Here is a 14,642-nt window from a genome sequence, read left to right as displayed (position 1 = left end):
GGATAGAGAAAATGTGGTACATCTACACAATGGAGTACTATTCAGCAGAAAAAAATAACACAATCATGAGATTCGCAGGCAAATGGATGACACTAGAAGAAACCATCCTGAGTGAGGTAACCCAGTCACAAAAAGAGAAACATGGCATGTACTCTCTCATATATGGATTTTAGACATAGATCTGGGGAGTGCCAGCCTACAATCCTATGGCCAGAGAGTCTGGGAAACAGAAACTTCATTTAGTGGCTGATCGAAGAACAGGCAGACTCCCTTAGTTAAGTACTGAGCTGAACTCAAGAAAGCCAGTAACAGAGAGGGAGGACTGATGATCAAAGGGATTAAGACTGGGCTGGTTTAACCCCCAGAAACAGCTGACCAGACAAAGGTTAACTCTTGAATCCCAGGCATCAGCCTGGGAATCCAGCATGGGACTGATCAAGACCCCCTGAATCTGGGTGTCAGTGAGGAGGCCTAGGGAATCTATTGAGCCTTGGGCAGCAGATCAGTACCCATCCCAAGTATACACACGGACTTTGGACTCCCATAGAACAATGTGAGGTGCACTCTCACCCTGAACTCTTGGGGAAGGGTCTAGGCCCTGCCCTATATGAAATGACAGACTATGAACACCCCCATGGAGGGCCTCACCCTCCCTGGGGGAATGAGGGGATAACGGGGGGGTTGGGGAGAGGGCACGGGAGGAGGGGAGGGAATGGGAGAGGGAAAAAAAGAAAAATAATTAATAAAAAAAAGGAAAAAAAAGAATCCTTGTGATAAAATAAAATTTTACAGAATGATCAGAAAAAAAAAAAAGAATCAGCTTCAAGATGGCTGGGGGGCTACAAGCAGGCTGTGTGACCATTGAGCTCTAGAATGTCCCTGAAGATCTGTCACAGTTCTAGTTGGAGCTATGTATTGGCTGCAGGAAAAAAAGGATAATCTGAGGGTTGTCTCATAGTGAGAAGAGATGCCAATAGACTCAGGGGAATCCTATGACCCTGAGTCTATTGACCCAGGCCTTAACCAAGGAAACAGCCGACTACGACTAGAGATGTGCTTGAGATACTAGATTTAACTGAGTCTCAAATGAAACTCATGCCAGACATTCAAGCTCCCAGAAGACAGTACAGAAATCGCTTTGACCATGGTTCAGTGAGTGAAAGCGGCAAACACAAAGGAAGAAAACTTCTGTTCACCAGTGTATCTTAAAGAGAGGGAAAAGGTAAGCCACATGAAGAGGCAGCATTGACAGTTCAGCTATCTATGCTAAAAGGCCGCAGACAGAGGCTGGGGTAAGGGTGAAACCACAGCTCTCCTGCAAACCGGCATCCTACACATGGCCACTTCTCTAGGGCTGTTTGCTCATGCTCACCCGGAAGCACTGGAGAGGAGTCACACGAGCAAGAACTAGAGTTGTTCCTACAACCGGGCCTGCACTGCAACGGAGACAATGACTGCTCTGGAGCTCACCAAGAAGATCGGGAAGTCACAAGAGTTTCTTTATTATCACTATCGTTTGATTAAAAAAAAACCTTCAACTTCATTATTAGTGTGTATGCATGTGCATATGTGCATGCGTGCATGCGTGCGTGCATGTGTGTGTGTGTGTGTGTGTGTCTGTGTTGGGGAGTACACACTATAGCATACCTATCCTATAGTGATCAGAAGATAACTTATAGAAACCGTTTCTTTCTTTTAACTTTTTCAAGGGAAATCTTGCTTTTGAGAACAATGTGCATGTGTGCGTCTGTATATGTGTGTATGTACGGGAGTGCATATGTATGTATGTGTCTGAGTGTGTATGTGTGTATAGGGGAGCATGGAGGGGGCCAGAGGCTTAAGATCCTTTGGAACTGAAGCTACAGGAGGTTTTGAGCCGCCCACTAAATGTGGGTGCTGGGAATCAAACTTGAATCCTCTGGAAAAAGAGTATGCCCACCTAATCACCGAGCTGCTTCTCTATGCCTCGGGTTCCAGGGATCTACCTCAGGTCATCGGGCTTATGTGCCTGGCAATCACTCTGACTTTCTGGGTCACACTGCACCAGCTTTGTAATCTGATTTTATGATCCCACTTATATAAAGATAAACAAAAGCAACACGGTTTGGGCATCTCTGATCTAAAAGCTCCAAATCTGAAACTTTTTGATTTTATTGGAATTTTTAAAAATTATTTTATATGTATGGGTATTTTGCCTGTGCATGGTATGTGTGCAATGCCCACCAAGGCCACAAGAGGGCGATTACCGAAGGTTGTGAGCTGCCGTATGTGTGAGTGCTGGGAACAAGGCCCAGGTTCTCTGGAAGAGCAGTCAATACTTCTGACTGCTAAGCCGTAACTCCACCTCCAAATCTGAAACGTTCAGAACAACGAAATGCATGGAATGATTTCAAATACTTTCCTCAGGCTGCGAGTGTCAGGTGAAGCATAGATGTATGTTTTGTTTGCTTGTTTAGATTTGAGTCCTGCCTCAAGATATTTCATTATGCAAATATAGAGGCATAAGAAAATTTATGCAAATAAGCAAAAAAATCTTAACAGGCAGGGAGGGGGAATATCCCATATCGAAACACTCCTTGTTCCAAAAACATTTGGGGTATGAAATTCTTAACCTCTACTATATTACAGCTCTGCAAACAATTCAACATTAATAAAACTGCAAAGAAAACAAGCAAGCAGTTATGTTAAAACTTAGGAAGATGTAGAGGCGGGGCGTGATGAGTGAGCAGCAGATGGGCCCTCAATGGTCTCAATTCTTTTTGTGGGTTTTTTGTTTTTGTTTTTTTTTTTCAAGACTGGGTTTCTCTGTATTGTTTTGGAGGCTGTCCTGGAACTCACTCTGTAGACCAGGCTGTCCTTGAACTCACAGAGATTCGCCTGCCTCTGCCTCCTGAGTGCTGGGATTAAAGGCATGGGCAACCACCACCCGGCTTGGTCTCAGTTCTTAACCTTGGTGATGGCTGTTTTACCTGCATGCTCTTGCTCACTTAGACATTAGTTTAGATTCTAGAGATATGATACCCCCCACCCCCTACACACTTTGGAGGCTCGGATTTGCAATCCATGATCAACTTTAAGTTGCAATCACATGTGTTGGGCTCTCTGCCTTGGAGCCCTCTGACGACATGGTCTGGAGGTAGGCATGTTTCCTGGAGAATGGAACTGCTGGCCTTGGCCTTGCTGCTGTATTTTTACAGTAACATAAGCCAGAGGCTAGACTTTCCTCTCGTATGACTGGCTGCCCTACTGTGAACCTCATGGGAGCTTGCCCACATATTTGTGATAATCATGTACGTGGTTCTCAATGGAGCTTTTCCATGCAGAACTAACTCATATGAAGGCTTTTTTCAGCCTATAAACTTCTTTAATCTTAGCTTATTTCTTTTGGGGGAATTGAGATATCTGCATGCTTACACCTCTCTCTTCTGAGGCATGCCCACCTTGATGGGCTGTGTGCAGGCAGTTGTACCTTATGGCAGGTTCATTCAGGAAGCTGCTGTCTTTTTCATAAACATCGAGACACATGGTGCCATGCTCAGGGCTGGGGACATGATTTCTATCTTCAGAGAACACAGTGACCCAGTGCTTTAGGCAAGCACCACATTTGCAAACAAACGAATCAGAAAAAGGAACCAGGATGGTAGCTTAAAAGAAAACAACAACAAAAAAAGTCCAAACAGGAAACCCAGATCATGCCTTCTGCAGTTCTGCCATAGCTAGATTGTTTCCCAATTCTGTCCTCTGCATGCAGCCTGTTTTCCTAGCATTTCTCCTGAAAGTCTGCCATCTCAGAAGCTCCCTTTAGCCATGGGCTTCCAGAAATGTGTACACACACACACACACACACACACACACACACACACACACACACACACACACACACACACACACACTTATTTCTGCTTTGATGGCCTGAGAAAGGCCAACTGTTGGTGTTAACACCGCTGGGGGGAAAATGTATTTATCTTAAAAACACTTCCTACTTTGGGTGTGTTTTTGCTGTTTGTTTTGTTTCATTCTCTTTTTTTCCTTCCTCTGCCAAACTGAGAATGATGTTTCTTCAGGAAGTCGCTGTCTGAGAATCTGCTGGGAGCATTGTCACACGAAGATGAAGGAAACAGCCTTGAAGCCCACTCACTTGGGTGGAGAATTCTGCTTGATCTTTCTCCGTCACGCACGACCCTCTCATCCCAGTCACCAAGGGGACTGTGGGATCAGACCTTGGCATGCCAGCCTGTGCTAAGCGACATGGCAGGGCTCTCCTGCCCCTTGTTCTGATTGTCCCCAGCCAGTTTTCCCTTTTCCCAGTGGCCACCTCCTCTGTAGAATGATGTCTTTCAGTTCCTCACCACTCACCACAACCTGGGGAATTGGCACATTTTTTCTGTTCTCTGGAAAGTTCTGGGTAATGATTAAGCTCCTGGCTCTGGAGTCATTGCTCCAAGTCACACCACACCCACACCCCTGGCTGCCTGCAACACTGTGGGTCAATTACTGGCCTCTCTGTATTGCCATGTTGTCTCATCGGTGCACAGGGGTAATGACCGTCACAGCATCACTGTAAGTTCAGTAAGGAGAGCAAGAGGCTGTTCCAAATGCTTTGCAGATATTAACACACAGGAGCTTAGTGCTGAACAGGTGGACACAATCTAATTGAAGCCCCGAAGGAAAGTCACCCTCACAGGGCTTCTGCAAATACTAAATACTCTATAGACAGGTCCTGGTCTCATGCCAGAAAGTAAGAACCAAATGAATTCCCAAGCTGCAATCTACATTCTTGGCACCAGGAAGACACCAGAGTGAAATGGTGACTGGCCTGGGCTCGATATAGTGGCACCTGTTTCAGTCCCTGCTCTGTCCTCACTGGCTGGGCCCCTGGGCTTCCTCAGCAGTAAGTTGGAAGCAATAGAGGAATAAGTCCCAGAAGACACAGTTGAATGCTCCTGGAACCAGGGAAACGTCCACTCTCCAAAGCTCTTGTTCGCCCCACTTGCAAAGGGAAGACCCCAGTGAAAGTCAGGTAATGAAATCTAACAGTAAATCAAAGCTAAACTTTTGGATTTCCCATTCCAGGGCTCAGCCCTCCTGGGGCCTTGCTGTGTGTGTCATGGCGAGAGTCTCTACAGACAGATGCATAATAAGCACATACAAGGGTCTGGCAGGACAAAGTAAGAGTTAAAGTCATTTCTGGTCCTTCCAGTTAGAACATGATTTCTCAAGATGGTCCTGAATGGTTCCAAAATTTCAAGTCAGAAAAATTACTAAGTTCCCTCTGCCACATATAGCAACTGGGTCATCAGATAATCATGAAGGCATAAAGCAGAGGAGAGTAACCCTGTTTACCCAAACAGCTCTGGGCTCTGGCCTTCCCTCCCAGCCAGAAAGCAGGTCACACTCGGCTGTTTTCGGTCAGGGCCCATCATTGTGCTGTCTTTGCCACTCAAAGCAAATAGAAGCTCTCTCCAGAGAGGCAGCCCATATCCTCTTCTTTCTCCAGCCGTCCTCAGATAAGCCCCAAGAAGCCATGCTGAAGAAAGCAGAGTTCACTCCTGCATCTGTCACCACCCTCCTGACTGAGACAAAGATCAAGGTGTGGGTGCACTTTGGTATACTTCAAGACCAGAAGGAACCTTTCCAACAGCTGTCCCCAAAGACACACCCATCTGCCCATCCCATTCTGGCACCAGGAAACAGTGATGATACCTATGGTGCCACGGGAAAGGTATCCAGATACCTTTGATGCCAAGAGGAAGGTACCCACCCAGAAAGATCAAAAGTACCTCCCAGACCTAAGACAACAGAACAATGCAAGAGATCCTTCTATAGGCGTACAACACCGTCTGCAAAAATAATGGGTCGGGAGAATGACTTCTGAGGAACCCATAGGCCAGAACAATATAGAAGAAACCCTGAGCTCCCATCAGAGTGGGTCTTATCTTCGCAAGACAGACAGAAGCTGTCCATGGAGTAAGATCATGCTCCTCCTGGCCTGGCAGGGCTATGAAGAGGCTCCCATAGTTTCCTGGTTTAATCCAGGGCAAGCTACTGCCTTGCTTGTCACGTAAACTGGCGGCCTAACCTTCTGAATGCAAGGGTTACCAGTGGGGTGACTGGTTCTGCCAGACCGGTTAGGACCAAGAAGAGAGGATGTTTTTCCCTCACTCACGTGAGTCTCTCCTAGTGGAGCTGGTGTTTCAGGCCATGGTCTGTGGCAATCAATAATGGCAGTGCAAGAAAATGGGATGCTGGGAAAGGCCTAAGATTTCCCCGAGGGTGGATCCTCTTCTCTAGTGTGGTGTAGATCTGTAAGTGACTTCATGTTGAACTGTCATTATCAAGGAGCATCAAGGATTGTAGAGAGGCGGGAGGAGGAAGGTGGTCGGAGAAAGAAAGACGGAGGGAGGGAGAAGGAACAGAGGGGCCTGAAGCCACCCCACACCCAAGCCTCTACCATCCATCCATGGCTGTAGAGATGCCCTGGCCCCCCTACCTGCGCAGTCCCTTCTCATTCCCCAAGGCCCCCACAACACTGGTCCATCTGTGTCTTGCTAGAGTATTTCAATTCCCAGGAAACATTTCTGCCGCAAAGAGCTCTGAGTGATTAGAGTTACAACCTACTGGCAATCTCATACGTGTCTCCGGAGCTCCAAACCATATCCTACATGAGCCATCTGTCTCCCCTTCCTTAATCAGCTCTCAGTTGACCAGGGACATCTGCTGTCCTCTGAGTTCTGTTAACAGCACCGAGACACGCACATGTCAGTCCCATACCTACTGCAGCCCCGGGACCGATGAGAGCACGGTTCCATGCCTGTTTCAGGCTGAAACACACCTTCTCCTGTCCTTCACCTATCCCAGGACCTTGGGCTGTGCCTGGTTTGGTTCTGAAGAACATGGACACTCTAACTCTCTCTATGTACATTCTCACATACAGCTTCCCTCTACCTGTAACATTTCTGATCTGAGCTCTGAATTTTCCTGTTTCTCCAGGAAAAACATGAAAAAAAGTGCACAGGCCAAGGCCATTGGAGCAGAAACTCACCGGTAAATGTCCAAGGAGAGGCGTGATACTGTCGGAAACATAGATAATGCTGCCGTCTGTTGTCACCGCGATGATGAAGCCATCTAATGCCTGGGGAAAAAAGCAACATTTGAAAGCTTCATAGAGATGCTTTTATGGAAGAGCATGACACTGAAGCAAAAGATCCACTTTTCATGACACTGCCTTTGTTTCGCAATCCTCAGACCATTTCTGTGAATAACCTCCTAGCACTTCCCTGCCTCACACACAGGATGGTTTTGTACACCATTTGTTTAGCTCAGGCAAAATGCTCGCAAAAGCACTGTGGGCTCGGTGAAAAAGTTGACCTATTGGTATCATAAAATAAAATGCAGCTGTGGAAATTGCTTAAGTAGGTTTCATGGCAGGCACACTACTGAGCTGAATCTGAAATATCATCATTACCACTCAAAGGCATCGGCAACATGCAGCAGTCCCCAGGCCCTGCCCCCAAGATCATTGTGAGCTCAGGATTAAATAAACATTTACTGCAAGATATAGAGGAATAGATACGTTACAAACATAAACGTGTGCCTGTGGGCCAAAGCAGATCTCTGTGGGAAGCAGAGGAATTACCGTATGTGTTAAGGCTGGAGTGAACTTGGGCTATTGACCTGGGCTCACCATCTTAGTGCCTTAGGCTGATGAGAAAATGGCAAAGTCTTCCTTTCCGGTTCAAGTGAAAATAGCCAAAGCCACCCTTTTCTTCAGCTATGTGTAATAACCCTGCCTCCCTGTTCAACTGTGTAATAAACACACGAGCTTCTGGGATGCTGTGGCTTCTCTATCAGAGAGCCCAGTCCATCCAGCCCCAGCTTTTTCTGTCCACCTGTCTTTTCTTCATTCACTTCCTGCACTAGTCAAGTCCATCCCTGGAGTTGTGCTGGCTGTGGCAGACCTCCATCTGCAACCACTGCTACACAAGTAGCTATAGAAGGAACTGCCTACATTAGAGCATTGTGATGGCATTAGGCTGTAATCCTCATCCTCACGCTTGGGAGGCTGAGGCAGTAGGATAGTGAATCTTGTTTTTAATTCCTACTGACTCCAAAAAGGAGCATTCACCTTATTCCACCAGGTTGGGTGGGAGTGGGGACTTTATAATGAAGTCATCCAGACACAAGTGTTTCCGAACATCTAAAAACCACATGTATGTGAAAGCGTCCCTCCTGTCTGCTAGGCACCCTGCTTTGGCTACGAGAAAATAAACATAGACCATGCTCTTCCACAGGGCAGAGTCTGTTGAGGTTTAGTTTTTCAGATTTATTGAAATTCGTAAGACACAACTCGAAGTTGATTTCTAATCTCAGGTCTAAGACTCAGCAAAGAAGGGGGTCACACTGGCAGCTGGCAATCTGGAGGCCCTGGTGAGAGACAGCGTGAATGAAAACAGGGCCCACTTTGCTAGAGATTATGTCTTTGAGGGAATGATGCTGGATGGATGTCCATGGGAAGCCTACCACTGCTATTATACCAACCATGTCTTTGAAATACTGCCTTCTCCAAATCCGGGAACTTTTCTGCTTTTGGGGAGGGGGTGAAGTGTTTGCTTAGAAGGATTTGGAAACATTCTGGATGCCTTTACCTAGATCCTCTCAGGGTGTTGCTGAGAACCTACACCCATAAAGGGCATTGGTTCTGTGAAGTCAGGAGGGTGTGCCTTTGTGTGAGAGAGCGAGGGACAGAACAGGGCACTAACTGTGTATGTGGCTTGTGTTTTTCCTTGTGGCTTTCAGTGTTCTTTCTTCATTTTGTACATAGTGTTTTATGTATGCTATGTCATGAGGATTTTCTTTTCTAGTCTGTTTGTTTGGTACTCTGTACTTCTTGTATCTATATGGGTGTGGTTTTTCCTAAGTTTAGGAAAGTTTTCTTCCACGATCTTGTTGGAGATCTGGTCTACCATTGGCTTCTCCCATATCTATGCCTATAATTCAAAGCTTTGGTTTTCCATGGTGTCCTACATTTCCTGTGTGTTCCTTTTCCCGTGTTTTGACTCCCCCCCCATATTCTTTGCTTGTGTGTTATAATTCTGCTATCCTTAAGTTCTGATATTCCATTTTCTCTTTGGTCTGGTCTACTTGTAGGCTTTCCCAAGAGTTTCTTACTGAGTTGTTGAGTTTTTCAATTCCGTCTTTATTTCAGCTTTAGCTCTCTTCCATGTTTCCCTTTATTGAAATCCATTTTAAAATCCTGAGTTGTCTCCATAATCCCACTCAGCCTTGATTTTGTGTTTTCTTGGGCATCTCTCGGGTTATTCAAGTTTACGGAACTGTTTTTTGTGTGTCTTTAAACTCCTTGAATCCTCTGAGGACGTTTATGACTATCCCTTTATGTTCTCTGTCCTTCCCTGAGAATTAACATTCAGGTAATTCTCATTGGAGGGCATTCCATAGGATTGGTAGATTTGGGGTGGTGCATACTGTCCTGATCTGTCATGTTGTTTGCATTTTGGAATGAGACCCAGACAAGCTAATTTCTTTTGTTGATTGCAGGTGCAATGTGACCATAGCAGGCTGGGCCTGATGGTTAGAAATGATGCAGGTGGGATGAAATCAGGTGGACACAGGGGGCTGGGCTGGCATGCAGGATGTGAGTGAGTCATGTAGCCACATCTTTGGTCCCTAATTTGTTTTCTTGATGTTAGCCATTCTGAGTAGGGTCTGACAGAATCTTTATTTTATTTTTGATTTTTAGAGACAGGGTTTCTCTGTGGCTTTGGAGACTGCCCTGGAACTAGCTCTTGTAGACCAGGCTGGTCTCCAACTCACAGAGATCTGCCTGCCTCTGCCTCCCCGAGTGCTGGGATTAAAGGCGTGGGCAACCACCACCCGGATAGAATCTTAATTTTAATTTACATTTCCTGATGGCTAAGGATGTTGCAGACCTTAACAAACATTTACTGGCCAGTTATGTTTCTTGTTTTGAAAACTGCCTTTCATGTTCACGTTCACTGATGGGATTTTTTTTTTTTGGTATTTGATTTTTGTGGTTCTTTATATATTAACTCCCTATCTCAGGGATAGCTGGTGCAAGATTTTTTTTCCATTCTGATAGTTTTTCTGATTGTGTAGAAGCTTTTTAATTTCATGCTGCCTTATTTATTAATTCTTCAGGTGTTTTGTTTTTGTTTTTTGTTAAGCTGGAAGATGTTTTCAGGAGTTCTTGCCTTTGCTTCTATTGTGAAACTTTTCCTCTAGCAGTTTCAGCATTTCAGGTCCATTGATCCATTTTGAGTTGAGTTTTGTAAAGCACGTCTCTTAAAGAACCTCATTCTTTGGGATTATATCAGTGGATCTCCATCTTGGGGTATCTGTCAATGTCTGTGGATATTTGGGGTTGTTGTTACTGGAGTATGATGGCAGCATCTAGTGAGTAGAGGCCGGGGATGATGCGAAATATCCCATAGTACACAGGACATCAAAGAATAACCAATTGCAAGATGCCAGTCATGCTGAGGCTGAGACATTCTGGGCTATTGTGAGTTGTGAAAAATAAAAGACTTGTAACTTTACTCTCCTCCCCCAATTTTTCTTATAAATTGTTTCTCTTTTAAAATATAAATTTATTTTGTCAATACAAGCTCAACTCATTGATTTCTTTTGGGCAGTACTTAGAGATTAGACCTGAGTGCGTTATCCGTGAGAGGTAAGCTCCACCACTGGGTTTCATTCAGCCCAATCCTAAATTAGATTTATTCAAACTGATATATAAAAATATAAAATTGGACATACCCAATATTTGATATGTGTGCAGATAGTATAGTATTTAACTCAGGTTAGAAGTATCTGCCTTTAGGACCTTTACCATCTCTTTATGGTGAAGACATTAAAAACCCTTCCATCTACTTTTTGTAATTCACAACACACCATTGTACTTATAACACCCTACAGCATAGCTGCAGCACCCCAGAACTTGTTTCTAGATGTCTGTAAGTCAGAGCCTATTCATCAGTCTTGTGTCACCCCACACCCCTCTTCCCTCTAGCCTGTGGTATAACCCCCATTTTCTTCCAGGTTCTCTGCAGCCTTCCTGTAGGTGAATGTTTCTAAGGCATGGAGGCATTCTTGATGATGTCAGCTGGACCTTTCTGGAAATAAAAGGGAAAGCTGGGGAAAATAGTTGAACAAGCCATTTTTCTGTCTTTCTACTTAGTTTTGCACAGTCCTTGAGTCTGTCAATCGTGTGGGCATTACAAAACTGGAGGTACTCAAATGTGAGAGGGCTTTCACCAGCTCACTGGCATTATCCACGAAGAGTCTAAGACCTACATTGAGTCTCTATGTGAACAATGCTTGCCATTTGTCACGGCTCTGGAAATCCCACAGCAATACCATGTGTGATGCAACAGAACCACAGTGTTCCCCTATCCATGAAAGGGGACTTCCATGGGTTCCAGAGGCTTACCCTCGCTGCGTATTACAGACATGAAGCCTCCTTTACCTATGGACTAGTTCTGGTGAAATGTTTCTTTGCATTCTCTGGGGGCAGTGCATGGGTTAAAAGATTGCTGAAGCTTTCCTGAAAAACAGCAGAAAGACCTTGAATTTCTCAAACCCCGGCCAGCAAGGTAAAGTGCTTGCTCTTGCAAAGGACATGAGCTTAGTTCTTAGCAACCAGGTGGTAGCTTAAAACTGTCTGGAACTCCAGTTCTAAGGTACCCAATGCCCTTTCCTGACCTCTATGGACACCAGGCACCCATGCTGTGCCTAGACATACATACGGGCAAAAAACTTATGCACATAAAAAAAAATAAAAGAAATATATCCAAAGGGGAGAAAAAAGGAAGAAAGAAGAGAAAAAAAGGAAGTTTCCCTCTTTTTGAGTCATTTCTCCAAGTGCTTTGTTCACAGCCTTCCTTAGTTTATACTCCACCAGTGAGGCTGGGCTGTCACTGGGCCATTTTGATCTTTCATGCTTCACAATAGTGTGAGTCTTGAAATCTGGTTCTGGGCTCCTTTGGCAGATGGCAGGAAGAAAGGAAGAGCCATGCCTGGAAACCCCGGAGATCCCCTAGGGCATGTGTGTTCCCAGCCAGGTTGTGTCCTCATGGAAATAAAAGGAATCTCCTGGCTACAGAGCCTGGAAGCCTGGACGGACATGCCCCCTGAAAGAGGAGAATGTGCCAGAGGGACGGGGCAAACACTAAGAATAAGTTGCACCTTTGAAACTCACGAGTCACCTGAGGGGGCACATTGGAGGGTTTGGACCACGGGGGAAGAGAAATCAGATGGTTCTGCTGGGTTAGCCCCAGGTCTGTGTCTACCAAAGGGCAACAGGTTGGAAGAGAAGCTCAATGTAGCCAGAGACCAGCACTAGGTGGTAGACATGCGGCTCAGATCTGCCTTCCGTGGACCAGGGCTGGGTGGACAGGAGTGACTTCAGATCCAAGCTATGCATTTAGTCTTCCGCTTTATCTGCATCAAGGACTCTACTCTGGGAGCAGCAGCACAGGGGCATTAATTAAGATTAGTCATCTTAATCTAAAATCTTTTTCTAGAAATGCTAGTCCTGATTGCTAGGCCTTTGTTCCAGATATGAATTTATCAAAAGTTTTAAAATTCTACAGAAGCTTTGTTCTGTGAAATGATTTGGATTCTTTGAAACTCACTGGATAAAACAAAAAGGTTGTGTTAACAGGCTCTTAAAAAGTGGCTGATTCCAGAGGGCTGTATGTTTTTAACTTCTCTTCTGTAGGAATTAAAGGATAAATCAATGCCTGTAAAGCAGCATAATGATGCATCAAATTAACATTCTATTTCACAAGCTGCTTTAAATTTAACATGCTTAAAATACATTGCTTCAGCAGAAAGTTCTGTATTTTCTTTAAATATAGTTCCCATGTAGAGTTAAGTAGCTTTCATTTGCTGCAAATGTTCATTAATGCATTTATGTTTCATAATATTTAGACATCTTTATTCTGGCATTTTCTTATTCCAGTACTTTCTGTTTTCCGCATAGCTAATCTATGGAAATTGAAGTTTACATCAGTGTTATATAGGCACAGAGAGGAGCTATAGACAGACTTATCCTCTGAAGCCTCAGCCAGGAGCCATTTGCGGTCATGTAACCAGGTTGAACTTTCTTTTGCTGGGCTTTTCTGTCCCAGGTCACAGTCATGTCACCTCTGATTCTGTCAGTCTTTATGGCCGAATGCATACACCTACAGTAAATTCTCCAAGTCGGAAGTCAGAGTATCTGCTGGTGCTTTGTAGAGATGAGGTCTGTCTCGGGCTTTTACCCTCATGTAAAAATTTCAAGGACGCTGTTGGAGGTTATTAGCTCAGTTGCCCCTCCCGGAAACTTGGTCCTTCAGGGAAACTCAGTGACTGGACCAGAGGAAGGAGCATGGGCATCTTGTACAAGAAGGGCAGGGGTTGGGTGGGAGGCACAGGTCACCATGACTGCCATCCACATAGATGTTAATGTACTATGAGCTCAGGCTTAAAACATAACGTTAAAAGACTTGTTTCCAAATGTGTGTCAACTAAGGAGAAATTACAACCTTTGCCCTCTAAAGAGGGGCTTCTGTTGTCTCCCTTCTGTCTACTTCCACCACTCACTCCTGATACGTGACCTATGCCCTTTGGAGATCACAAATGGGGCCTGACCTGCAGTCACTGAGGCAGTAGATAGCATACCACCACATCCAGTTTGGGAATTCTTGCTTAGGTGGCCCAACACGGTAGCCAAAGCATAAACAAGAGCAGGCAGAGCCACGGGCCAGTATCTATTCCAAAGCTTATTTCTGAAGCCATGAGCAGCTGTTTTGGGGTATGGAAACTAAAGGAACAATCAGCTACATTTTAATTTCTATCTTATTAAACTCTTTAACCTACTAAGTACATGTGTATATGAATATATATGAATGTCTGTGTATGCTATTGCATATGCATGTGCAAGCACATGTGTGAAATGTGAGTACATATAGGATGTGAGTACATGTGCATGTGTGTAGTACATATGCATATATGTGTGAGTGCATATACACGTGTGTGAGTGCATGCATACATACGTGAGTGTATATGTATTGTGTGAGTGTATGTACACATGTGTGAAAGTGCATATGTGTGAGTGAATGTGCACACGTGTGTGAGTGCATGTGTGTGCATGTGAATGCACATGCATGCCAGAAATCGGCTTTGGAAGTCATTCTTCAGGGGCCATCCACTTTGATTTTTTTGTTTGATTGTTTGAGACAGGGTTTCTCTGGAGCTCACCATGCAGACTAGGCTGGCTGCTAGGCCTGTCTTCACCTCTCAAATGTTGGAATTACAAACATGTGTCACCATGTATGCATTTTTTAAAATGTAGGATCTGAGGACCAAAATCAAGTCCTCATGCATTTTACTGACTGAGCTATTTCCTTGCTTTTTGTTTGTTTGGCTGTGGTGATGGTTATTGCTACTGTTTTCAGACAAGGCCTCGTGTATGTGTCTCAAACTTGCTAGATAATGGAGCGGAGCATGGCCTTGAACTCCTGATTCTCCACCCTCCACCTCTAGAGTGCTGAGATTAAAGGCGTGTGCCATCGGCCTGGTTTCTTGTGGTGCTGGTGATCTGAAAGCAGGGTTTTGTGTGC

The 14,642-nt window shown here is 44.9% G+C and overlaps 1 protein-coding gene across 4 annotated transcripts in view; it reads right to left on the bottom strand.

Moving 5' to 3' along the window:
* Npas2 (neuronal PAS domain protein 2) overlaps positions 1-14,642 on the bottom strand; it is a 174,552-nt gene that overhangs the window by 61,852 nt on the left and 98,058 nt on the right. For all 4 annotated transcript variants that reach the window (XM_040729340.1, XM_040729338.1, XM_040729337.1 and 1 more), the window contains exon 5: positions 7,043-7,132. In XM_040729340.1, the coding sequence (XP_040585274.1) occupies positions 7,043-7,132 (90 nt within the window). The remainder of the gene's footprint in view (positions 1-7,042; positions 7,133-14,642) is intronic.

This window comes from Mesocricetus auratus, unplaced genomic scaffold (genome assembly GCF_017639785.1).
Source record: "Mesocricetus auratus isolate SY011 unplaced genomic scaffold, BCM_Maur_2.0 Super-Scaffold_100021, whole genome shotgun sequence".
NCBI lineage: Eukaryota > Metazoa > Chordata > Mammalia > Rodentia > Cricetidae > Mesocricetus > Mesocricetus auratus.
Note: the sequence above shows the minus strand (reverse complement) of the source record. Positions and strands in the feature narration are given on the sequence as shown.